Genomic DNA, 27757 nt, shown 5'->3' with positions numbered 1-27757 from the left:
AGTGGGCATATATCTGTTATGCCCCCCCCCCCCCGGCTCACTTGCATTTTTTTTTACGTTTAGTGACATAACAACACAAACTTATAACCGCTCATGTTTAGTTGTGTGACCCAAGACCACTCTGATCAGACCATTTGGGCCGCGCACTTGTGGCGTGGTGCGACCCAAGTTACAGGGTCTGGAAACGCTTGAGTCGCACGATGGTCTGGACAATGGTCGCACTACGGTCTGATCAGAGGGCAAAGTCTGAGAATTGCACGAAGGTCGCACAACAACGCTTGGTCGCACGAAAGTCGCACAATTTTGTGGGTCGCACGATAGTCTGGTTTGATTTGGGTCGCATGATTTTCTTATCAGAGGTCTTTTGAGTCGCACATCTTTGGTCGCACTACGGTCTGATCAGATGAGGGCTTTGGGTCGCACGATGATGTGATCAGAGAGCCAAGTCTGGGAAATGGTGTGATCAGACCCACAGTTTGTTTGATAAACAACCGATCAATTGTTATTGTTGTCAACTTTAGTTTCGTAGCATGTTCTGAAAAATATTATTGGAAGAAAATGGCTGCAAAATGGGACAGAAAAACAACGTTTTTTATATGCTACTAAATTTTCTCCAGCACAGTCACCAAAGTCATTGACGGTGGCGTGATAGCCGAGAGGTAAGGTGTGTGATTAACACACCATTGATCGATAGTTCGATCCCCTACCTCCGCCAAGCTGTTTGTGTAAGGATGAGTTCTTACTTAACCATAGCTTCAGGTTGACCATAGCCTGACCAATGTTGGCTGCAATAATGGTACCACGTGAAAGTCGCAGACGCAAAAAAAATGGACATAACCACCAAAAAAAAGAGCATGTATGCTCACTAAGAGAACAGTCTGAGATGTGGGGAATAATAGAAAAAAAGGACAGCTGAGAGCAGGCTACTGAAGCCTAATGCTGCTCCGCTGCGATTACGCAGAAACAAATTATTATTTTGTCGGGAGACATGGAAATGAAAACTATTATGAAGAATTTGATCAAAAAAAGTACGGAGAAGCAGTGGTATTGTTTACGCTAGGTAAAAATCAGAATAAATAAGTTTTTCACAAAGTTTGTGCGCCTATAAATTGAGAAAATTTTGATCTTACAAATTTTGTTCGCTATATTTTTTTAGAGATTTCATAATAACTCACCCAGTTTTTTCCGACAATAAGCTTGAGAAATTTTACAAGTTTCTGTCCCTCCAGCAAAATCGAGGATAAAAAATTGTACCCAAAAAAAACTATCTCACAGCCCGTCACTGGGGGAACGTCCCACCGTGACAAAGCGTGAGTTTTGCCTTACTACTGGCGTTAATGTCATAAGCCCAATAAACTGTTGGGCAGAATAAATGCAGCAATTTATAACACAATTTTTAACAGCAGGCATATGAAGTACTGGGGGAGAGGGGGTTCATTTTCAGAATAGATCCAAAAGTTAACGAAATAGCACCTAAAATTGTTGAAAATTTCCCCAATGTGCCTCCCCCAGCTTACCCCAGCGTACTGGTTCCAGGACGCACGCATCATTTTTTTACATAATGATTACTGGGGAACGGTACAAACGGAAAATATCCAAATTATTTAATAACCTCAATGCTTCAAAGCGAAAAATATCTTGACTGAACTCGTACAACGTTCCGAATAATAATAATTCAGATTACTGAAGTAGGTATTGGTTATGAAAAAAGGTGTATTAACCCTGATCTTCACCCCTCAATTGTCAGAACAACAAAACAGTGACAGCTGGTGCAAAGAACTCGGAACAAAGTTTCGGAAATGTTTCATCACTGTTAAATTGGTTGAATTGAATGTGTGCGATATATTCATTCGGAAAATCTGCTTGTTGTCGCATTGTCTTTACGGCTTTCCCGCTGTTGTATTCTCTTCAAGACTTCTCAGCCTCAATCTGAACTCAATGCATGTCCGAGTACACCTGTGACTATTACGTTTAAGAGAGGCGACGTTAGAAAGCGCCGAAACATGTCTTAAAAAGCCGAATGCAAAAAGTTGCCTGTAACTACCTTAAATTTCTAGTTGATTACCATGAAAAATGCTTAATAAGGTTATTTAATCTCATGTTTGGTATTGATTTTCATACCGACGTAATACTATGCCACGTTAAAGAGTGCGACACTGAAACTGGGAAAGAGCCGAAACGGCCAATGCCAATTAATTATCAGTTTAAATATTAGCGGAATTTATTTTCAAAGATAACAAGGCACGCTGATCAGTAGTTGGGTTGTGATAGATTAATATCAAGTCCCACAGACCGTTAAGGCTCGCCATGGTCCGCGATTATCATTGTTTGCTTGAAATTTATCTCGCTCGAATTATTTAGTCCTAATAATAACATTTAAAATTTCACCGCTTCATTGTGATTTGTTCGGCATTTTTGCGCTCATTTCGATTTAAGTGATCTGATTTGTTTAGACATTTATCGTGTGGCATACTTTTATAGTCGGCATAGTATTATTTCGACACATTTGAACGCCACCTTGCAAAATTTTAAAGATAAATTATTATTAATTCGCTTTCGGTGATGTGCTAGGAAATACAAAAAATTTCATTTCTCGAGAACTCAGTTCTGATTGCTTTAGAATTCAGTACTATTATTTCAGAAGTAATGGTTAAGTGACTCCGCTTGAAGTCACTGAAAACTTCTGGCGTTTATTGAGAACCGCGAAGCGATTCGAGATATTGAGTCAGAATTTCGAAGTGACTTCTGCAGAGTCAATTAACCATGCTTAAAACTCAATTAACCATGCTTAAAACACGAAACGCGCACGTTTTAAAATGAAGAAAGTCAACAAATTCAACTTCTGGCTAAGTAGCAACTTCTGGCATTTTGAATTCTGGCACCGCAGACTTTTGGCATTTTAAAATGTGCACGTGAGTGTTTTATGGCACTTTGATTGGCTGCAAAGTTGGTCTAGACCTCGACCTATGAAAAAACCATGCTCAAAAAAGGGGTTTGAATAAATCATGCCGGACCCAGATCTACGTAAAGAGTTTCGCTCGTTTAATTCGTTAAACTTTTTTAATCGCTCGTTTTTTTCGACCTAATGAAGTACTCTAGACTTTAACTTGAACCACATTTTATCACTTTGACGTCTTGAAAATTGTTCGACCCGAAAATTAAAGCTCGAGTTTAGGTCAACCAAAATTAGGCTCTGCACCTTTCCTCGATCAAAATCGAAAAAAGTCAAATCATATGTCAAGAAAATGCATTTTTCATGGGTTTTTTTGACAAGGTCAAATCTATTCTCAAATCATGGGTCGAGAAAAAGTCTTTCATGAGTCTGCATTTTTGGCTTGAAAATTTTACGCGCATTTTTATTGCTAACTATTACTTAAAAGGTGTCAGCATGTATGCTTCATCTTTTACAATTCTAAATAATAGCAGAATGCAAGTAGCAGCAAACATGTTTCTCAAAAGTTACAAAAAACAGACATATGAAAAGACTTCTACTTAATCCAAAAAGCCTTTGAAAAGACCGGACTTGACCCAAAAATTCCTATGAAAAGGCTTCTACTGGATCTTGACTAAGAAGCTCGACTGTGTAATTTTGGGCAATATTGCCCCGCGCACTAGATTATTTGCGTTTTTTCATAAGTCCAGTTTTGTACTAAGGTCTCTATAAATCGGCTGTTTTCAACGTCGGTTCTCTTACACGTCACCGCTGAAGAGGATGCGTTGATGTGACTGAAGATTTGGTCCCTCTTGGGAGTACTTTGAGCGATAGTAGGGTTTAGTAGATGCTCTAAAACAGCAGTACCAATTGCATAAAAATCAAAATCTCCTTAGATTGATCTTTCGTCAATTTTATATTATTCTCATCATTGAGAGTTCCCACCCAATTCTAGCTATTCAAAAAAACGTGTCTATTGCTGTTATGTCTGGTAACTAATTTTTTGTTCGACAAAAAGCGTTTCATAGAAATTTTGTGAGTGGTAAATATTTGTGTATCTTTTTCTCTTCTTTTAGCACAATGGCGTAATAACAGATCTCAATGAGGCCCAAGTGAGATTATTTAATCTTTCGATATAATTTTAGTTCAGTTTGTAAATATATATTACATTAGATGTAATTATGAATATATTAGATGTAATTAGAGTTATTAGATGTATACTGGCTGTGGCATAGTCACAAGAGAGTCTATTGGGGCCGATTGTAAGAGCACCAAAATTTTTCGAAATTATTGGGCAATAAGATAAAATTTGCAGCCAATTAAACTGGCGAAAATGAGATTAATTAACCCAATTGGGTACTTTTCATGATCAATTAAAAATTTAGGTTAATTAAAGGCTCTTTAAAAAACCAGCCTACAGCCCTGTATAACTCGGTCGGGTCTTTCCCATTATAGCCCCCCATGAAATTTTAGCTCCCCCATTATGATTTAATTACCATGATCGGGGGAGGGGCGGCTAGAGGTTATCTGATCACTAAGCTGGGGGGGGGGCTATAATGGGAAAGACCTGTCGGCTCTTAACAGGTAATCTTTTCACCCACCTGTAGTTCATCCGCCTCTGCTTCGAATAGCTCCGTCTCAAACAACACCCACACTACTCCATCGAACCCAAATCTGACATCCGCTTCTGCTAACATCACGACCATCATCAGCCAGCCAGCTCAAATTACGAAGCTAAAATTAGCGCCCAAAATAGACAAATACGGATTTATCCAACTAGGAAATTGAACAAATAGCGGGCAAAGGTTGCCGCAATTACGATGAGGACGCATATTGCAGTATGAATGAGTAAAATGATGTGATGGCAAAACAACGTTTCATATGCCGAAAATTCCCGCTGAAACAGTCACCAAAGTCACTGACTTTTGACTGGGAACTTGGAAACGGCAGAAATTAAGAAGAATGCAATATCGAAAAAAGGGATAGGGGAAACAGAGTATTACTTACGGTAGCAACAGTCAGAATAATTAAGGTTTTCACAAGATCTCTGGTAGTTTATACAGTGAAAGAGGTTACCTATTTCTATTTTAAGTAAAGCCAAGCGATGCTATAACTATTTATTACAAAATTGAGCGCTGAACAGTGCAAATAGTTTGCTTACAAAACTTTGGAAACTGTTTTTTAGCAAAATTAAGAAGCGGCAGAAAAAGACAGTAAAAAGGGGCCCAAAACATAAACTTGAACTGTTATAATTAGTTCCCAGCTGCTAACTAAGTGGCATATTGCTAACTGATAAATCCCCAAAAAGCTGGGAACAACATTTCATCCGAAAAAAGTGAACTATTTTACCAGCCAATATGTCGAAAGCTGACAATTTTATATGAACTGCGTTTCATATGAACATGTTTTATCAAAATATTTATCACCTTAATTTCTACCTGATGAAATGTGCTGCGACCCTTTTAATTGCTTTCGGGCAAAATACAAGGCAATTTGAGTCATTTTATCTCTTCATGCATGTATAGAATCCGAGGATCTTTTCCTTTTGTGCCCCCCCCCCTCCCAGCTTAGTGGGTGCATATTATGTGCACACCTGAGACGCACGTGCCATATTTTTACATAACGATTTAAAATGTGATGGCATGTGCTCTTTAACGGGGGGATGCAAAACGTACTGGGGGGGGGGGGGGGCACAAATGGGAAAAATCCAATTTGTCTCTCTACACCAACTAAAAATTTATCGGATCTTTTCCGTTTGTGCCTCCCTCCCTCCCCCCCCCCCCCCCCAGCTTAGTGGGTGCATATTATTTGCACCCCCAGACGCACGTGGGGGGGGGGGGGGGGAGGGAGGGGGCACAAACGCAAAAGATCCGATAAATCTTTAGTTGGTGTCAGTGTCATTTGTTAACTACTAAGCACAAAAATATCACAGCATCTAATGCAGTTTCATCTGATAAAAAACCCATGTAATGTAAACAAGACTCCAGTTCAAGGTCAATTCACCGCAAAAATTGCCACAAAATTGTGAAGAGGGAAACATGATGAGACTGTAAAAGATCCGTTAATCTTGTTCAGTAGCTTTCCATGCGAAACAGCGCAACACCATCATAGAAGTTGAATTTTACAGAAGTATTTGCCGATTGAACCAAGCCATCATTTATATAACAAATTCTCCCAGTCCGGTACATGGCCACGTTGAATTTGACGTCTCTTGCTATAAGATCAACTTAAAATCAAGTCCTTCATTAGTAGTAGTTTTACTCACAAGAGCACTTAGCCCAATGAAAATGCTTCGGAAATCGATAAAACTTTAATTGACAATAAGTATAAACCTCTGAAAAAGTTATAGACAAGCAGAAAATTAAGTACAGCACTCATGGCCTGCAGATAGGTTAAAAATGGAACAAGCACGTATTGGAAAAAAAACGGAGCTTTTCCCCTTTTTCTCCCGACCCTCGTTAATTGATACTCAAATCTTTACAATATAGAAAAAATGCTTATTGGGCTATATAAGTCATCATAGTGCAAGAACGCACATTAGTTTGTTCACGGGAGGGAAATGAAAAAAGTTCCGAAAAAAACTATCAAGAAGAGAATAGCACCCCTTAATCAAGAGAATTGTCGGTTGTGTTAGGTTGCTGAGTAGTTATAGCATTATTATCATCAGTATTATCTGGATTAGCAATTCCAGTTATCTGGTAATTGAAGACATAGTCACTAGTGCCTCCCATGTGTAAGGGAACATTGCTCAGATCGATGAATCTGTCGATACTATTGCGGTCACAGAACTGGATCTTCTCTCTAGACTCTGGTCGCAACCATGACTGGATAACTTTCCAGGCAGCCTAAAAAACAAAGAATTCTCCATAAGTGTTAAACAAACAGCCATTAAAAGAACATGAGGCAAGAGCAATTATAATTCCGCATACGTTAAACTTCATTGAGCAGTTAGCATCATTTATACACTAGACACTCTGTAAGAAGTACAGATATCATTGCTAGCTCTTGTAAAGACATGCAATACGGAAAAAATGTTTACTGTTCAGAATAAACAATTAGAAAACCATTATTAGTTTCCTCTCAATTATTGTTCAACCTCGCAAATTTATTTGCAGGTCAAGAACTTTAAGATCGCCCGCGTTTTCTGTCAGTTTATTTCATCCGATCGATATCTTTGTGGAGATATAAAAAGTGGTGTAATTGAAAACCTCAAAAAACCTGAATCAATCATTCACGAGACTGTCTCAAATTTTTTTCATATGAAAAAAAGATGGCTGAAAAATTGTCGATCTCTTCGGATACTATGGGATTGAGCTTCAGAGCCAGGAAAAAATGTGACAGAACTTGAGAAAAAACACTTGCAGAAATATTATACTTATAAATAGATTTAAAACCAAATTGATGCAATTCATAGATTGCTTCCGTTTCATTCAATTTACATAAAAACTGACAGACAGCAGCAGTTTTCATAAAATTCAACTTCTTTGTAGCTTGCGACTGTCATAATATTATACAGTTGTTTATAACAATTTTTGTCAACCATTTGAGCTAAATTTGTAGCAATTTATTAAAAACCAATCAATTGTAACACAGACAATTTATGACTCGTCTTTAGTTCAAGATAAGCTGCATCAAAATTGTTTGATCAATTAGTTTTTACTTTTGGTTTTTTCTCGGCTCTGCAGCTACCAAGCTACACAAAATTAAACATCGTAGATAAAAATAATAAACTCCCATGGACTTAGCATGAGAAATATCAGCATAGATTTTTGCAAACAACAGCACATGCTATTTCAAACTTTAAAAACATCACAAAAACTGGTAGTTCTTTGTGAAAAAAAAAATGTTAATAAGTTAACTGTGCAGGTCATAAGCTAGTGCTTTCAAACTTTCGTCTACGATAAACTGCCAAATAAGAGGTAGGCCGTGACATCATTCTCTCAGTTCTCTACAGTGTTACTCTTTCACTTAAAAATCAACAAATCAGTTACGCCACAACAATTAGCAGTTGTAAATAATATTTAGGAGTTAAGAAAAACTTTTGTGAGCAAGTATTTCAAAAAAAAATTTATTCAAATAATTTTATTTTTACGACAACCATTCGGCACATTTTAAAATATTGGTCTATAATTTGCAGCATAATTTTATCGGCTTCAAATTGTTTTTTCACTCTATAATAAACACGCACTACAGATTTTTGTCTTTTTCTGTTTTTCTGCCAGCTAAAAATTTATGCCCTGTCCGATGGTTCTATTTTCTCTAATTACAATTCGAATGCATTGATCAGATTCCTAAAAAAATTGTTTCATATTTTCTTTAGCTCGTAGAACGAAGACACATTTTTTTTAATTTTGAAATTTTGAAGCATAGTTAGTAACTCTGGGGCCCATATTAAAAACAAAATTTCCGTTCACTCTCCGTTACTTATTTTAAAAAAATATATGTAAACAAGCTTTTTGTACATAAGTTCCACCAAGTCCTCAAATAACTCATCAGTGATCGATGTTGTAGACTATAAAAAGTGAAAAACACAAATTAACTTAACAAAAAAATTAAAGTGGAATCTTTTGTCATTTTTCGTTTCATTTTCCGGTGAATAATGAAACCATTTCTCTGTGTTTTGACAATCAATCTTTTCATCAAGCAGGGGCTGCAACAAAAATACTGGTGGCAAGCATCTGGTATAAAAAAAGCTTTAACTGTTCCACTTTTCAACTTTTGAGAGGCTGGAACATTATCTGCGAACACATTACCGCCCCCTCTTTTCTACATTATAAGCAATCCTATAGCCAAACAGATGTTTATTGAACCACCCTGATTGGCTGCTGTTTGTATCCAGTTGATACCAATTAACAGCTGTTTGCTAGAAAAATTAAGAACAACAAGTTAATGCCAAATAAGACAAATATGACGCCAAATGAAAAGGTGAAATGCTAATCATCACGTTTTAACTAGAGGTAGCTCGATTTGACAATAGTTGGAGACCCGCCAGGAGGGGGACTAAAAAGTTTACCATGGTGCTGGCAAATGAAGTCACTAGAGGTTATTACATACCACGAAAAAATGTTAATTGCACAACAAACAATTTGAAAATCCTCATAAGTTTCCTCTCAATTATTGTTCAACCTCCTAAATTTATTTCAAATTTATTTGCACTCAAGAAATTTAAGATCGTCCGCGTTTTTTGTTCAGTCTATTTCGTTCGATCGACATTTTGCGGAGATACGAAAAATTGGTATCATTGAAAACTCAAAATAACTGAATCAACCATTCAAGGGATTTTCCAATTTTGATCCTGTAAAAAAATTGTAGAAATGAAACAAAAATTTATAAAGAGAAAAAACATAAAAGTTTTGATGCGCATTTGGTTTTGAAGTTAGTAGAAAACTACCGCCAATTGTGTTTAGGCGCTTAAAAAATGTGAAAGAGAAATTTAGATCACCCAAGAAGTAAATAGCGTCGAAGTAAAAACCAAAACGGTCAAGAAGTCAAAAAATAAAAACGGAAATTCAAAAAAAATCAAAAGAGCGGAATTTTGCGTTCGAGAGCAATTAAATATTCATTCCCGTCTTCGAAAAGTAACTCTTCAGTTGCGACAAAATTTTGTCCTAAAACTGAATGGATATAATATTATTTGAAATAAACCTGAATATTTTGTGGAAAGACAAATCACTCGGGACAAAACTATATCGCGACAAAAAAATACGAAGGCGTACATTGATGATGACACCACACCTATCACCTGTTCCAAATTATGAATGATGCGCCAATCTATTTAAACTCGGTAAGAGTTTCCCAGGGCAATAGTTATATTTCGCCAAAACTTATCAGTGTCTATGATACTTTTCTTCGGTTTAAGCGGTTGTTTCTTATCGCAGAACAGTACATGTATTGAAAAATTGAATGTGTCGCAAAATCAAGCTCCCAAAAGACACCATTATTTTCCCACCAAAATGCATAGCGAATATGAGAAACAATTTTTGAATTAACACAAGGTTGTTATTGACGTCAGGATAACTCCGAGAAGGCCATAACAACCGTGCGGCAATGTTTTTTTATTTAACCCTCGTGGCAATTACAACAGTTACATAACTCAAGCCAAACTGCAGTTGATTAGACTGTATATCAACCAGTGGGAAAAGTGGCGGAAAAAGATAGGCTAACACCAGAGTAGAGTTCTGCCACTGGTGCAGGTTTTGGCAATATCAATTTCGTGTACATAAGATATTTCACCGGTAAGTTATGCCACTGTTGTTATCACAACCGTAGTTGCTTAAACTGTCTATTAAAAACAAACAGGGATTCCATTATCTGAATTTTGAAGATACACTGACTCAGGGCTGGATTAGCGCCAAACGAACCACTCTGCTCCAAACCCTCGTCCATTTTGTTGCGGTCCCTAATTGCCGTCGATGAGTTCCAGTTACCTATTGTGTTTTTAAGCAAAACTAGACTGTTCGCCTGTCATTGTAAAAAATTTCACCAATGGTAGATTTTGACTCTAAATACTTGATATCACTACATTTTTACGATGGTACACTAAATTTAGATCATCCGAAAACTCAATAGTGTAGAAGTCATTCGGTCAAGCAGAAATTTGCGTAAAAGAGAAACAAGTTATCAATAATCTCTTCATATTTTGTTCGAGAGCAATTGAAAATTCATCCCTGTCTTCAAGAAATAAAACTCCAGCTGCCACAAGCTTTTGTCCTATAATTGAGTTGCCTATAATATTGTATTCAAAATTCATCTACAAAATGCTAAGGAAAGACAGATCACTCAGCACAAACCTTTATTGCGAGAAAATTAAATACGAAAGCGTACTTTGCTGATGACACCACACCTATCCCTTTTTCCAAATCATGAACACCGCGCTAATCTATCTAAACCGGGTAATAGTTTCCCCGAGTTGAGCTTTGTAATCTTTTAGCATGCAAATTCTTAGGTTTTATTTCAGCGAAACCGATCAAAATCTATATGAATCTTTTCTTCAGTTTAAGCGGTTGTGGTCGAAAAGAGGTGTCACGTCCAATTGGAGAGCAATACACGTAATGGAAAGTGGAATGTGCAGCACAGCAAAATCAAGCGACCAAAAGACACTGTCATTATTGACATCAAGGTAACTTCGAGACGGCAATAACAGTCGTGTGGCGAAGATACACTGATTCAAGGGCTTGATGGGCGCAAAACAAACCATTCTGTTCCAAACTCTCATCTATTCTGTCGTTGCCCCTCACTGACGTCTATGACATCCAAATAACAATTATGTCTTTTTATGCACAGACCAGAACATGCGCCTGTCAGTAAAGTTTTCTGCCCACTACGCTGTAGGTCCAAAAAAGGGAAGAGCCCAAAATCCCGTTTCGATAACCTACTATTTTGACCTAATTTTACCTAGTGTTTCCTTTCTCTTATGATACCCTTCCTTTCTCCTTGACCCTAAATAATTGATATTAATAAAATTTTTATGATAGTACAGTAAATGTGAATGAGAGAAATTTAGATCACCCAAAACTTAATGCCGTAGTCATTCGAAAAATAAAATGGTCAAGCTGAGTTCTGCGTAATGAGAGTAACGTGTTATGAATCAGCCCCTCAAATTTCTTTCAAAAGCAATGAATAATTCATTCCTATCTTCAAAAAATAACACTCCGTTTGAGACCAGCTTTTGTCCTAAAACTGATTTGCCTATATTTTTTTCGAAATAAATCAAATCACTCAGGACAAACCCAGATTTAACAGGACAAATCGAGAAATTAAACTAAGATGGAGTACCTTGCTGATAACACCACACCTATCACTTGTTCCAAATCATGAATATTGCGCCAATCTATCTAAACTGGGTAATAGTCTCCCGAGTTGAGATTTTGTCAAATTTAAGCATAAGAATTTGCACGTTTTATTTCGCCAAAACCGATCAAAGCCTATATGAGTCCCTTTTTTGGTTTAAGCGCTTTTCGACGAAAAGAAGCTTCCCTCTCCAGTTGAAGAACTGTACACATAATGCAAAGTGGAATGGTGCCGCACAGCAAAATCAAGCTCCCAAAAGACACAATTATTTTTCCACCAAAAGGCATCCCAAATATAAGAAAAACAGCTCACGGTTGTTGTTGACATCAGGGTAACTTCGAGAGGGCAATAACAAGTGTATGGTACTGTTTTAAACCAAATCTTGTTTCGATTACAACATTTGCTTAACTTACAGTTGCTTAGACTGTATATCAATCAACAATGGCGAGAAAAAGATAGTCTAACACCAGAGCAGAGTTTCACCACTGCGTCAGATTTTGGCAATTTTGATAGCCCACTCACAAGATATTTCACATATTAAGCAACTGTTATTATCGCAAGAGAAGTTGCTTAAACTGTCAGCTTAATAACTTTAGCACACATTCCATTATCTGAATTTTGGAGATACTCTGATTAAAGGTCTCGATGAGCGCCAAAACAAACCACTCTGTTCCAAACTCGCATCTATTCTGTGGCGGACCCTCAGTGTCTTCTATGACTCCCAGTTACCAATGATGTGTAGTTAGGTGGAAAATAGAACGTGCTAGAGTACTAACCTTGAATATGAATGGCATCTGGAATGGAATGATCACTTGAGCTATCTGTGGATACATGTTCTGGATAGAGTTCACTGCGAACCTCATGATCTCCATGTCCAGATTTGAGAAGCCAGCACCAACCATATCAAGCACCAGGCACAACTAACAACACAAGTTGGATTTTTTTTTGTAATTGGCTGTCCACGAGATCATGCAAGGAACTTTTTGTATGGCTTTTATGTAACCATATATGGTTCTTGGATATGGTTGCCAAGAAACGTCAACCAGGGCGTTATGTGTACGTGGAGGGGCGGGGGGGAGGGGTTCCATACACAGTCGTAGGTATAAGGTTTTCACCAATCACTACGCATAAAAGTTTCGTTCCATGCCAGGCGTTAAACCCAAAATCATCTGTCATGTTATGGCAAGGCAGAGCAAAATTCCATTGAGCCACAGAAGCACTCATAATTCAACAAAAAATTATTCTACAGATCTCGCGCCAGATGAGCTCTAATGCATTCATCTAGCTGGCTGCGAACTTTCAACAGTAGTGCAATTTTTTCAAAGCCTTTCGGGATCTATTCTGTCCCCCCCCCCCAGTGTTTTTTATGACTCCCAATTACAAATTATATGTTGTTATATAGCACGTTACTATGTAAGAAAATAGCACGTGCGCCTGGGGTCAAAATATTTATTCTCACTAAGCTGGGGGGGGGGGGGGGGGGGCGAAACAGAATAGATCAACCTTTCGAAATGGGATTGTGAAACTTTGCTAACTTCATCGTCATAAATTCATAAGTTATCTATTTCAGTAATCTGTCAAAAATATTCCCGCCCAAGAACAGATAAAAGGAAGAAAGACTCCATTTGTCTTCTAATGGAGTGATCATTAATTTGGCGACAATTCAACAATAAGGCGGCTTGGAGGACTGCTTAACTCTTGATGCGGCAGACAAAAAGTTCAGTCTCTGTACAGGCATTTTAAAAAATACCCTTGCTGTCATATCAAATTGCTCGGCGGTTGTTCACCAATTAATTTTTTTTTTGAAAAATGGTGGATGTCACTTATAGATGTTTATTTCTAGGTCAATCGATTTCTGTTAACAAGGTAGAGCAGTCGGCTTCCTTCGTTATGCTCCAAGGAACGGGCTGAAGAGTAGGAAAATTTATATTTAACTTAACCGTAACTTTGGGAGACTTTAAAAACGGCTGGACATTGCTTGATAAATGTGTTAATATAGTTTTGTTTTAGTTTAGTTTTATTTGATGAAAAATTTTTGTTACATTACTATATGCAGTGAAAAAAATTTCAGGTAACTACACCTGAACTCGTTCAGGTAGGAATTTACCTGAACTACAGTCCAAGTGCCTTTGCACCTGAAATTCACCTGAACTTCTGATTATCTGAACCCGGTTCAGGTAAAATTACCAGAACTTGATTTAGAGTGTAACGATTGTCTTAGCTGGAGTCTATTGACATCCTGCTTTCGTTGAAGAAAACTGTCCGCTTATAGGTGTTTTAACCCGAACTTTCAATTAAGCAAAAATTAATAATTTATATCATAAGAATAAAGCATTTTCATTTTGAAACAAGACTGTACCTAAAATTTGACGCTTATCTTAATTATAGCGCTCTGAATTATAACTATTGTTCCCATAATCTAACAATAATTGGTTAAAATATTAAAAAATGGCAATAATCTTTTATAAACAAAATTAATAATTGCTATAAACTTCGTTCAAGAGCATTTAATCACCGAATGCGTTAACGTTTCATCACATCGATTTTTCAGAAAATTAAATAAATAAATAGAAAATGAATAGATTTCAAAGAGAAAAATATTGATTTTTCCATTTGTTTTTCAATGTCTTCCTTCTGACAAAATTTGCAGCTCCTTAAAAAAGATTGTCGGTTTTTTAGGTGAATAAACATTTTCCAATATTGCTTTTGATCAGACAGCTCAATGCAAACCAATTTATTCAGTATCAAAATAATTAAGTTTCAATAAATTCCAACTTACCTCAATGATTCTGAATAACGCCTTCACTTAAGCATTTTTTTTGTCATTATCAATTTAATGCAATTTTTCAATTAACCAATTTATTTCTTATATCCATGAAAATTTAGCATGGATATTTTAAAATTTAATTTTCAAATTAATAATTGCTATAAACTTCGTTCAAGAGCATTTAATCACCGAATGCGTTAACGTTTCATCACATCGATTTTTCAGAAAATTAAATAAATAAATAGAAAATGAATAGATTTCAAAGAGAAAAATATTGATTTTTCCATTTGTTTTTCAATGTCTTCCTTCTGACAAAATTTGCAGCTCCTTAAAAAAGATTGTCGGTTTTTTAGGTGAATAAACATTTTCCAATATTGCTTTTGATCAGACAGCTCAATGCAAACCAATTTATTCAGTATCAAAATAATTAAGTTTCAATAAATTCCAACTTACCTCAATGATTCTGAATAACGCCTTCACTTAAGCATTTTTTTTGTCATTATCAATTTAATGCAATTTTTCAATTAACCAATTTATTTCTTATATCCATGAAAATTTAGCAAAATGACAAAATTTGCAGCTCCTTAAAAAAGATTGTCGGTTTTTTAGGTGAATAAACATTTTCCAATATTGCTTTTGATCAGACAGCTCAATGCAAACCAATTTATTCAGTATCAAAATAATTAAGTTTCAATAAATTCCAACTTACCTCAATGATTCTGAATAACGCCTTCACTTAAGCATTTTTTTTGTCATTATCAATTTAATGCAATTTTTCAATTAACCAATTTATTTCTTATATCCATGAAAATTTAGCAATGGTTACAGGAAGGGTTCCAACGACTTTTACTGCTGCTTTAAAAGATGGCCTTTTGTTTTGCAAATAAGTAATCTCTTATAATCAAATTTTGGGAGTTTCACAAGCAATAGCAATTTTAAGTATATTTGACGGAACAAATCGGTTATTAACGCGTCATTGTCAGTCGTTCTTTTTACCTTCTATGCTTTTACCAATATAAATAAATGGTTCTCTATTATCACGCCGAGCCATTGCAAAAAACGAGGGCAGATCTGCCTTGGTGTACGTGGATTAGTAAGCATATGATTACGTAAAAACCGATCTTTACATTGTCATACGGAATCCTATAAAACCACTTTACCTGCCTTAGAGGCATTTTACCCGTCTTTTCTGATGGCGTTTTGCAATTTTAGGGAAACCATATGACGTCATTGAGATTCTCTACCAAAAAATAATTTGAAGAACCATAAGACTGTCTTAGAATTCATTGTTACAAATTAAATTTCTGATTGGAGTTCTGGGGCAACTAATCTAGATTTTCTAGGCGATTGATAGACCAAGATCAGATTCTTGATTTGGAGAGACTAATACATTTTAGACCCTTGAACAATTATAGACAAAACTTTTATGGATGAAACATTTCTGTTGATCATTTGCAGTTTTGTCTGCCCATAACTTTGATTGGGTCTCTTTTGAAGTATTTCTATTAAATAGCAATGATGATATTTTAATTCTGAACTGTTTTGATGATTCAGAAAATTAGAAAGCTAGAAACAGATAAAACCAAAAGAATAAAGATATTTAGATATTCAGACGAATTTTTCAGAACCAGATTCCTAAGGATGGAAGCCAAATATTCAAATGGAAAATCACGATTTTTACTCCTTCCCGGTAGCTTTCGGCATTTTCGTAGTAGCCGATGACGCTTTTCAAATAGATTTTGCTGAACAGAAACTTATATGCATTGTAAAAGTGAATAACAGCTTTCCTATAAACAGGGTAGTACTACTCCGATTTTGGAGGGTATTATTTTTCTGTTTTTGAATTGTATTTTTAATTTTCTGATTTTTTGTATGAATTTTTTCAAATGGTGCGATTAGTTTCAACTGTTAATACTAAATGAACTATTATACAATATGAAACATTTTTTTTCAAGAAAATTCTTTAAAACATATGTTACTTACAAATTGAATACCAAAATCGTATTCCCCTTAGTAGCGAATGCTGTGTAATAAGGAGCGGCAGTTGAAAGAGATTAGGAGAACTTAGAACGCAATTATGTTTTCCTCATTTCGTCCCATTTTTAGCTCTTTCGCTTGACTTTACTAAATGTACTTGGCAACCATATAACAAAAAACTTGCCAGACTTTTATATTACGCTTGAGCTGCAAACGAAATGGCGTGATGAATCTAAAACTTGCATGACAAATACTATGTTCAGTAGCGTCAAAAAATAGAAGACTGATTTCTGGGGGTGGAGGATTTTAACATTTTTCCACAAAACCTATAATTTGCGGATTGAAAAATGGAAAATTCTCTGGTTTTTGAAATTTTTAATCTTAAGGTATAATTGTTACTTCCCCTCATTTCTAAATCCTATTGTTCTGAGAAACCTAGAAAACTGTTGCTGAACAATAATTTGTTCTGGAGGACATCCGGACGATGAATTCTAATTTCTACTGAAGCTTATGTCAACTTAACCTGTTTGTGAACCGTTCCTGAAGTTGTGAATGACAGAAGTCGGACTAATTTGTGCGCACTTACATTACCGAGACTGTTTGCTAGCTTTCAAAATAACAGTGCTAGGAGCTGTACCAGATTGTATATGCCCTACACTATCGCTTTTTAATTGCCTCATTTTAAAAGCAAACTTTAGTAACTTACCTGAGCAGCGTGTGGTCTCCGCTTATCCCAAAGAATCTTTTCAAACACCATAGCCATCAATTTAGACCCATCTCCAATATCTTTTCCCCTCCGCCACTTACTCCCATGGATCCACAAAATCTCATTGCCCTCTTTCGTGTACCCTTTCATGTAAATTGACCCACGCTCCAAAAACTCGGCCGCTATATCCGATTCCGACAACGTATCAATGCCGAAACTTTTCCTCCACTTTAAAAAGCGTTCCATCATTTTGACAGTTTCAGTCAAGTCTCCTTTTTGGTGTCGGTGAAAACGCAGTAACAATTCATCGCTAGCCAGAAATTTCTCAACGTCTCCAGGAATGAATTCGGAGGCCTCTGCGGTTACTGTTGTAACATACGCATTTCTAATTTGCTCAGGTGAGGAGCCATTTTCTACATGCAGTAAAGCCATTTCTAATTGAATTAAGAAATTATAACAAGTAAAGCTAAAAAAAATTTCGTATATAACCAAATTGTCAATTTACAATTGCTCCCTTTGTAAATTAGGAGTTTAAGGTAACATCAGTTTTCAAAAGATTAGTTCTATTTTTTTTTATTAAAGAAAAAGGAAAAGTGAACTTTATGGTTTGAGTGTTTCAAACCGTTGTACCAAGGCTTAATACAACTGCTAGCTTGTAAGAGAGCACAGCATATTACGAACTGTTAAATATTGGTTATATTCGCCTACTATATGGCAAATATATCTCTAGCTCTTATTGTACGTTTATTGGTGTGTATCAACGTAGTTTCAGCTGATTTGCCGCGTGCTACTTTTAAGTTAGAAGGCTTATTCAATGTAAAAACGTTGATATTATTCAATGCAAGCAGCGCCGTTATGAAGGATAAATCAAAAAATAACAACCAGAGCGCTGTTGCCGACTATTGCGACCGTGAACGGTACAGGAAGCAATTATGGAAGGAAAACAATAAAAATGTTGCTTTTTATGGTGTTGCGACATGTAAATTCTAACCGATGAAGACACCCAACCTTTCTTTATGGTAATAATTGTGTTGAACGAAAAAAATAGCAATCTCAGTTTTAAAAATAGGCTATATACCACCACCCCTTTGCGTTTATTGAAGTCTGACTTAAATTAAAGTAGTTTCATATACTACCATTATTTGGCTTAATTACAAAATGACTTCACTTTTCTTATCAAAACTTGTTTAATATAAACTACATCACTGATATCATGATTAAATAATCCTCATAAGACTGAGGAACTATGAATGAATTAGAACTACGAGACATGTAATATATAAAATATGCTGATAAGATACGCAGGTATATTGTTGAATAGAATTCAATACTAACTAATAGATCGCCCAAGCGTGCGCATGTATTGTTCAGTGACCACATGTGGTGAAACGCCCTCCTTTATGAAAACACCTGGGTAAATGTTAGGTTGAGAAAAAACTGCCTAATGTAAATTGTGCACAGGACAAGCTTGACAAGAAGCTCTACTTGTTCAACGTATAATTGGATAGATGAAGCCTTGAGGAACAAGAAAGAACGAGATAACGGGTTATAGAAATGTCCGCTTTGAGAACTTGAGACCAGATGGTGTAATGGTTAACATACAAAGCTTGCAAGTAAGAGATGCTAGTTCGAATCCTAACAGTCCATTTTCATAGTAGTACCCACTTAGAATCTTTATGTCAGGCCTGCCTTGTTATTCAAACATAACATTCAAACATGCAATTTTTTTAAACCCACATTCCGCCTAAAATGAGGCCTCACAAACAACTGAGATCCTGGTTGTTTTCCGGTGTAAATTAGATGGTGTAGAATAAGGTTTTTGGAAACAATTATTAACTGCGCTTATATTTAGACCATTTTTCTCCACCTGGCGTGTCAATTAGGAAATTGTAAAATTCAGTTGTACAGTCAGTTGTAGAGCTATTGTCTATCAGCTGGTGCATCATTGCTCATTCTCTTGTTCTCACTTTTTTTTAAAAAAAGTGGGAACTATATGCCAGCCCCACTTTTTTCAGTCAATTTTCGACTTTGAAGGCCACCCAGATCAAAATACGTGGTTTAATTTTAAAACTCTCAGCGTGTAGAATTTCAGTACAATTAGTATTTTTTAAGAACTCTTCGCTTTTTAGCAACGGAAACAAGCAGAAACTTAAAGGCTTGTCGACCATTATTTTTGCCTTCTCTCACGCCCATTGAGCATATTCAGATAAAAAGATTTGCACAAAATTTCGATGAAAAACTGATGTTTTTAGGCATTGCCTAAGATAAACTCGTTGAGCACCAACAAAAAATTACCTGTTCATCATCAAGCACCTATACACTAACCCTTGAGGTTCTCAAAAAAGATACACAGAAGTAACTTTTTCTTTTAAAAACTGATTATACTCAACGCAGGACTAGGGTCTCATATTGTTGCCGAAACTTGAAAACGCGCCTATTCTTTTTATATTTTGCCTTACTTCCAACAAATGTAAATAAGCACACGTAAGCCTTCATTCTTATATCTGAGTATATCATGGTCGCTCATTTTGAAAGAAGGATATGAGCCAATTAACATTCTTGCATTGTTGTCAAGTTACCCTTATTTCAGAAAAGATATTTTTTATTAATTTGAGAAAAAAAATACCGTTGATGAAGTTGCGTTCAGTCCGAGAAGCTGAATTCAAGAGCTCGATATACTTATTGAAACGCTGTCAGTATCAAAACACAGAGCGCGTTATCAGGGAACTTTTAAGTTTTCCATGAATCAGCTCCACTTTGCGAATTCCTTGTCTCTTTGATGTTGTGCACGCCTAGTTTGAATCTCCTAACCTGACCATTTTTCTTTTGGAAATTTTTGATACTGAGCTGTACAGTACAACTAGAAAACGATTTTAATAATGCTTTCATCACATGACCTGCAGATGCCGAAAAATATCATTGAAAAAGAATTAGAGATCGTTCTATGTTAACCAAAAATCAAAGCCTTTGTTCCAGACTATATTGCAAACATCTGTAACATCCTTTGCTTCGCGACAAAAAATTGTTCGAATCTGTTCGAACTATATCAGTAATATTCATTTTTCATTGGTACTTGGAAGGTCCAAGGAATCATTTGTTAACGTTAGTGTTCCAACTACATTTGGGCGGGAAAAGAATGATTTAGTTTTGTTCTCTTGCTGCCCAGAAATTCAAGACCTTTATCATCGCTCCCTATCTGAACACTCTTGCTGCCCAGAAATTCAAGACCTTTATCATCGCTCCCTATCTGAACACTCTTGCTGCCCAGAAATTCAAGACCTTTATCATCGCTCCCTATCTGAACAATCTAATGAAGCTGCTTTTCACAGCAGTACAGTAGCCCACCTAAATTACTTTTGTCATACAACAGAAACCATGAATTACCTCTGGCTAATAAAAATCATGCGGAGATCAATAGTAGTCAAACGAGATAGATGCAAGTAAACACCAAAGTTTTGAAAAAAGCACATCATAATCTCCGAGAGTTGTTAGTCATCTTTAAACCGTAAGTGTCACGTTAGCAAATTACATGCACAGTAAACTTCAGAGAAGAGCAATGCTCATAAAATACTCTTCGACATGACAATATCGTTGGGACAAACCAATTTTTCGAGTTTATTTTCACAGGTTAATAGGTCCGAAAAAACCATCAAGACCCAAAACAAACACTACCAACTTTGCTGGAGAGCTCTTAACAACCTCAATAAATTCAACTCTCTAAACTAACAAAAAATCTTTTTGATGCCAAATAAGGTCAATTAGGACCAAAAATTTTTAGAGAAAAATTTCAACAGTTTACCAAATGTTCATTCCAAGTCATTTATGGCAAATGGTTAGTTTTTTAGTTGCATCAATAGTTCAATTCATGTCTTCAAATCTTCTGTGTGAAGCCCCCCGTCGTCATCTCCTTTCATAACAGCCACGGGGACAGGAAACTCCCCATAAGCGGACTCAGTATTTCACAAACCAAATATCCACTTGCACTCCAGTGACATTGTTTATTTCAACCTCTTTGCTGAAGAGCTTTTATGCATTGCAGTTTTTGTTTTGAGGGACTGAACTAAAGCTGACAACTTCTGCTTTGGCTGCGAATTGTTAACATGGTCTATTACTCCAGTAATGCTTGAATTGGGAGTTTTCTTTGTCTCCAAACTTTCAACTGCCATAATTGGTTGCTTAGCACGAAATTGGGCTCTTTTTGAAACAATTTCTCTCATCGCGTTTGTAGATTTAAATTTAGGATCGGATGGATCAATAGCGAATTCAGGGTTTTCAAAGAGAGCCTTAAAACGGGCATCATTTGTATCAATGTGAAAAGAATCAATTGGCTTGACGTTTTTACGTTTTCTGCTCTTTTCGGACATCTTTTCAACTTTCACAATTTTGTTGTAGTCAAAATGCTTCCGATCTTCATCTTCGACATCTGCCAGTAGTAAAGATAGATCATTCGACTTTCCTTCTTCCTGTTCCTTCGTATTCTGTTCACGCACTTCGCAAGAGTTGCTTTCTGATCCACTCTCGACATCAGAGGAGGTATCTTCACTATCTGACAATCCATGTCCGTCTTTTAGTTCTTCCACCTCCTCTTTGCTTAGTTGAATTGTGATTGATTTCTCGTTGCTCTCAGCCTGATACCGTCTTCTTTTCTTTTGGTTCATGTTATCTTGTTCATTTCTAACAGTCGGAGCGTCGCCCAATAATAAAGCCTTCTTTTGGGCTAAATTTTGCTCAGCAGTTATGTTTTCGTTCTCATCTTCACTGCTACTAGAGGCTAAAAATGCATTGTAATCATCAAGTTCTATATCTTTGATTACCTTTTTCTTCAACACTTCTTTTCGCCTTCGGTCCTCTCCCTCCCAAGTAAGATCTGCTTTTTGATGAGACAGAGCTTTATTTTGATATGTATTAGGTGCGTACTTCTTTGCAGTTGCACCAGAATTGTATTCCTCTTTAAGAACAGAGTCATCAAAAGTTTCTTCTTCGGGAACAAACCTTAAGTCAACAAAAGTAGCTGATGATTCAAACTCCAAACCATCGCATACTTCGTATAAATGAGCAGCCGTCTCCTGGTCACTGCATACAATAATTGCATAAAAATACTTCAACCTTTGCGCTTGATACATGCGTACTTTTTCCGAAGCATCTTTTTCATTCAGTTCCAAATCTTTCTGGCCATTATTTTCAACTTTCAGAGCTATAGGTCCCTCCGATGCTTCTTCAGCAATTTTTTCTTTTCCATAATTAGAGATAAAAACCTTTACACTTTTCAGGGAACCGTTCAGTGGCAAAAATGATTGTAATAACATATAGATATCTTCTGCACTGATTTCATCGGCATCAAAATTGCATAAAGCCAAAACCGAAGAGGATGCATTAACGTCCTTGGCCACATTGTCATCATTGAAATTCCAATCGTGAAGAATCGAATCGACGTTATTTTCTTCATCACTCTCTTCTGATTCTGATTCGCTGCTCGATTCAACTCCGATACCACGGGCTGGATCATAAACGCCCGGAATAATTTCTCTCTGAAAAAAATGTGCTTCTGCAGTTTCATCGCCATTGTCAGATTCGGAACCTTTTAGTTTATAAACACGTCTGCTTTTGAAGTCATCATTGTGCAAAACTTCTGCGAACCTAGGATCTATTTTGGTTTGGGAGTTGGCATGCGACGAGTCTTCCTTTCTCCCCCGGAAGCGTGGGTCTCTTTTAATTGATGAAAATCTTCCCTCAGCCATATTTCTGAAATTAGAACATATATATTGGTTAAAGTTGGAAGTTGAATAAATCCAAGAAACTAAAACGAAGGGAGAACGGGTCTTCATATTGGTTATGCTCTAAACAATGACACGACAGTCGAACCCTTGCAAGTGCAGTGTAGGCAAACGGAACATCAAAGACAATCATAAATCGGCAATATCATGCGAGAAATGTGAGCTTTGGTTCCATGTCCATGTGTATCTCTATCAGTTGACGATGTGGACTGGCTTGGAGCAAGGAAAAACTGCAAATGGATTTGTGATACATGAGATAGTGAGCAGCTTTTCCCATCCGAAGCTAAGTTGACAAACACTTTAGATGAGAATAAAATTGCTGAAAAAAAGTTGCTGTTGCTTTGTCTGCTAAAATCGGTACTGAAATACCAAAAATTATTGAGCTAGCATTGCCTAACCATATCAAGGAAAATTTCGAATAAGTTTTCAACGAGACTTTGCCATCTTTTCGTGATGCTGTTGTAACGAAAAAGAAAAAAAACGTCTAATGAGCCAATGCAGTTTCTGATTAACGGTCTGCCTGAAAATGCAATTTCTTATAACAAACTTAGAGTCTGACATGAAGCTTCTTGAAGAGGTTATCAGTTTTATTGGTCTAAAATTAGACGGAAATATTGTGCAAGCAAGACGCCTTGGAAAGTTCATAAAACCTGCTAACAATAAAAGACGCCTTTATAGACCAATTCTGATTACAACAAACAGTCAACATTTCATGGAAAATTGTTTTTGCACGCAGACATTATCTAAAATTTTTTCGCATTCCAGTGTACATAAAACTGTTTTTGACGCAATCCGATCGAGAATTAGAAAAGAAGATTCTGTCAAAAAGATGTCAGATGATAACCTTGTGAACTTGAATGAATCGGTAAATTGACTAACAACGAATGCTAATTGTCTACTTGTAAATTGCCAATCTATCAATTGTCATGAAAAACATTTAATATTGCTCAAAGTAGCGCAGGTGGAAAAAAATAGCTTACTATTTCTTACAGAATCTTGGCTCGAAAACCAGATCATAGATTCTGAAAGATTTCCTGGTGGGTAACACACCGTTATTTACGGGACAGAAAAAAAGGAGGACATGGCGGAATGTTAATAGCAGCATCATCTGCTATGTCGCATTTAGTATTTAATTCATCAGAAGACAGTTACCCCTTTTCGACTGCTTGTGCAGTTGACCAAATAGAAAAAGCTGTGTTCTTTATTGTTGCGTACAGACCGCCAACGTCTTCAAAATTCTTCTTTGGCAATCACATTTTGATGGAGTCAATATTATTTTTATCAACAATTTGAATACATTCCGCCTTAACCGTGGTTTGAATTCTAATTTCGAGCTCTATGTTGTAGGTGATTTGAACATGCCCAAGGTAGCTTGGGCATGTCTCTCCTCGTCTAGTTCTTCAGATAATGTTTTATTGGATTTTTTCACGGATTAAGACCTAAACCAAATAAATAATGAGGCTACGCACATCCGTGGGAACTGCCTAGATCTCATTTTTATTTCCCTAGAGTCAATTCCATTCCATCTCCCAGGAGAGCCTTTCTCAGATCACCTTCCAATAATTTTCCAAGTTCCACTCATTAATAATTACAAAAGTATAGGAAGTTCTAGTTACTCGAAATCATCTTTCAGTATTCAAGCGTTTAATGAAGAGCTGTTTTCGCTGTACGAACTTCTAACTTTCCAAATTAAAGCCTCTGATTTCTTTTCATTATGGTACTAGGAGCTGAAAAAAGCGTTCTCCGTTTCCATAGCTAAGAAACGCCAAAGGCGTATTTTAGCCCCATTTTTTACTCTTCGCAAACCAAGCGTTTGCTTAATAAGAGCGAGACAATCAAGAGAAGGCTGGAAAAAGATTGGACACTATCGAACTCATTAAAAATGAGGGAAAATCAGAAAGAGCTTTCAGAGTCAATTGCATTTGACACGAGTCTTCTTATTGAGAAATGTAATTTGACGAGCAGAAATTACTGTTTCAAGCAGCTCAAGACTCTCAAAGAGACTAGCGTTTTTCCAACTGTGATGAATTACGACGGTGTCACTTTTTCAACTGACGATAAAAAGGCAAATGCATTCAATGATTTTTTTTAGCTCTGTCTATAGTTGTAAAATTCACAAAAATGTTCAAACAACTTTGGATTCGAGTATTAAATAACATATTGTTACGTTCGGAGTTTTGGTTATTGAAAACATATTGAGCAAATGTGATGACAGTTCCTCCATGGGCTCAGATCAATTACCATCTTTCTTACTTCGTGATGGCTGTCAAATTTTAGCCCCAGCAGTTATGGCATTCTCTCAAGTTACTCAAAAGTCCTCGCATTGGCCTAAAGAATGCAAAGCGTCATATATCACATCACTACACAAAAATAGTTCAACAAGTGACGTTCAAAACTATCGTCTGATCAGCTTGCTTCCAAAGTTTTCTAATATTTTTGAAAAAATGTTTATCAATTTTTTGTATCCACTAGTTAGGCCACTAATCACAAACGCTCAGCACGGTTTTATGAAGAGATGCAGCACAACTACTCAAGTTATTTCCTATTGTGATGTTCTTTACAACAATCTTGACAAAAATTTCCCTTGCGCTAGCGTCTATTTTGATATCAGAAAGGCTTTTGATTCCGTTCCGCATCATAGATTACTAACAAAACTGGCAGCATTTGGGTTTGACGAAGCTTTTCTTCATTTTTGTCCGATTATCTCCAACATCGATACCAAACTGTCCGTATAGGATCTTGTTTTTCTAGGCCCTCCGTTGTAACATCTGGTGTCACACAAGGAAGGTTCCTTGGAACACTTCTGTTTATCTTGTACATGAACAATCTTGTTGACTATATGCAAAACTCCCATGTTTACTTCTATGCCGACAACCTAAAGCTGCTATGCGTTGATTATTTCGACGGTCTGCAATGTGACATCAATGGTATTTATGAATGGTCAATCAAAAATCAACTAGATTTTCATCCAGAAAAGTTTAAAGCGATGAACTTCAAATACAGCCAGTCTCCCTTATTTCTAGGAGAAGCGGAAATTCTTTTCACTAGAGAGATTATGGCTTAGGGAATTCTACTTACTGAAGATCTCTGTTGGACAACACATGTTAAGATGAAACTTGCGAAATGTAATAAAATTTTTAATTTTTTGAAAAGAAGCATACCGTTTCAATTTGTATTCTCCGCAAGAAAATGTTTTAGCAAGCGATAATGTTATCTTTTTTGCTGTACTGTTTCCAAGCTTGGTGTGTTACAACTGGTGTTTTGGAAGTGTTAGAAAAGTTTTAGCGCAAAGTGTTGCGCTGGGTTATTAGGTCTGAGGATAACAACGAGAAACTTTCAAAACTAAATTTGTATCCAATTTGCTATCAAATCGAGCGAGCTGACCTTATTCTACTGTGAAAAACTTGGCATAGAACAATGGAGAGTAACATCAAACTTCATGTCAATAGAACGACACTCAGCTCCCGAGGATCGGTCAAAACATTTTTGAACAACCGTTGAACAAAAAGTTCAGAACTGACAACTGTTTCCTTAGTCGAACTATCCATTCCGCCAATTACTTAATTTCTATCATACTGTACGTCATGTTTCAACATTTTTTGTTAGAATTTAGATAATTTTCTCATAGCCAAAACACTTTCTTTTAACTACTATCGGCCATGTACATATTTTCTTAAATGGCGCTGTGTGGACTGCAGATCTTAATTTGCTACTTTGCTTTGTTACTTTGTACCGTCATGTCTTTCCTACTATGTATTCTTCGTGTAGGTATTTATATCTTTTACTATAGCTACTACTGTTTACTCCACTTAGTTTCTGTTTTCTTTTTTTATAATAATTTGATTTCTTCTCTTGTTCTGTCTAGCGTTATGGCGACTAGTAAACATTTTAAAATTTTCGGATGTTTCCCAGTGTCTTATATCTGTTTGTAGCTTCATTAGGCTAACTTTTGAGATAAACAATTGGGCTGACAGGATACGATTCTTAATGAGAAGGTCAATGGAGTGGTCAATTTTTTGTCGAAAACAACAAACTTTTCTTCCCCTGTTAATTTGCCTGTTTATGCAGCTTATGTTTTTTGCTGTAAGAGTTTGAAGGAATACTCCACTGAAAGAAAGATAAGCGAGTACAACTGACCTGAAAACATCAATTCTTACTTTCAAAAGATTTTGAGTTCTTACAAGATGCAAAGTACGAATGGCATTAGCCAATTTGCTTAATACTGTGTTCAGGTGATTTTTAAAGGTTAGGTCTGAATCAATTTGTACTCCCGGACAACGACAAGCATTTGTTAACTTCGCCTTTAAAAGAAAACTCTGGATCCGAATTAGTATGATTTATAAAGAATAACATCTCTGTTGTATCGGCATTTAAAGTAAGTTTATTCTCTGACAGATATTTGTCTGTTTGTTCTAATTTTTTTCAATTTTTTTGGAATGTTTTCATTAAGTTTGTGGAATCATGTGGGGAGAGTTTGACACTACATTAAGTCTCCAAGAAAATCTCTCTGAAGCCATCCGACAAAACACAAGAGGCGAATTCAAAATTCCGAAAAGACATTTACAAAAAACCGACAACTTTTTCCGTAGAAGTAAGCCTCTTTCTACAACCTAGTTACTAGAGTACTTAAGGACTACGGGCAGTACCTAAAAAAGCAAACATCGCAGAGTATTTATTTCACCGAAAACAATAAAAGCACATCGAGAATATTCTGCAGATGGGGACATTGCAATCCCCGGAACAAAATTAAACTGAACCCTATAAAATGACTTCGAAACACGGGTGAAAACCTTTAAGCAAATGCTAAAGCC

General features: G+C 36.4%; 3 protein-coding genes across 3 annotated transcripts in view; 1 reads left to right on the top strand and 2 right to left on the bottom strand.

Moving 5' to 3' along the window:
- LOC142341164 (uncharacterized) overlaps positions 1–27757 on the top strand; it is a 176545-nt gene that overhangs the window by 69746 nt on the left and 79042 nt on the right. The window lies entirely within an intron of this gene.
- Positions 6454–18374, bottom strand: LOC142341163 (motile sperm domain-containing protein 2-like). The gene is made up of 3 exons (XM_075392063.1): positions 17173–18374; positions 12499–12642; positions 6454–6777 (listed from the first exon to the last, which is right to left on the bottom strand). The coding sequence occupies exons 1-3, from the start codon at positions 17602–17604 to the stop codon at positions 6538–6540; spliced, it is 816 nt and encodes a 271-aa protein (XP_075248178.1). The 5' UTR covers positions 17605–18374; the 3' UTR covers positions 6454–6537.
- Positions 20908–22938, bottom strand: LOC142341162 (ESF1 homolog). Its single transcript, XM_075392062.1, has one exon. It carries the CDS (start codon positions 22908–22910, stop codon positions 21171–21173), a length of 1740 nt encoding a protein of 579 aa, XP_075248177.1. The 5' UTR covers positions 22911–22938; the 3' UTR covers positions 20908–21170.

Source organism: Convolutriloba macropyga, chromosome 6, assembly GCF_964194025.1.
Source record: "Convolutriloba macropyga chromosome 6, txConMacr16.3, whole genome shotgun sequence".
Classification (NCBI taxonomy): Eukaryota; Metazoa; Xenacoelomorpha; order Acoela; family Convolutidae; genus Convolutriloba; species Convolutriloba macropyga.
The sequence above is the reverse complement of the archived record's forward strand: the minus strand, read 5'-3'. Positions and strand labels throughout refer to the sequence as shown.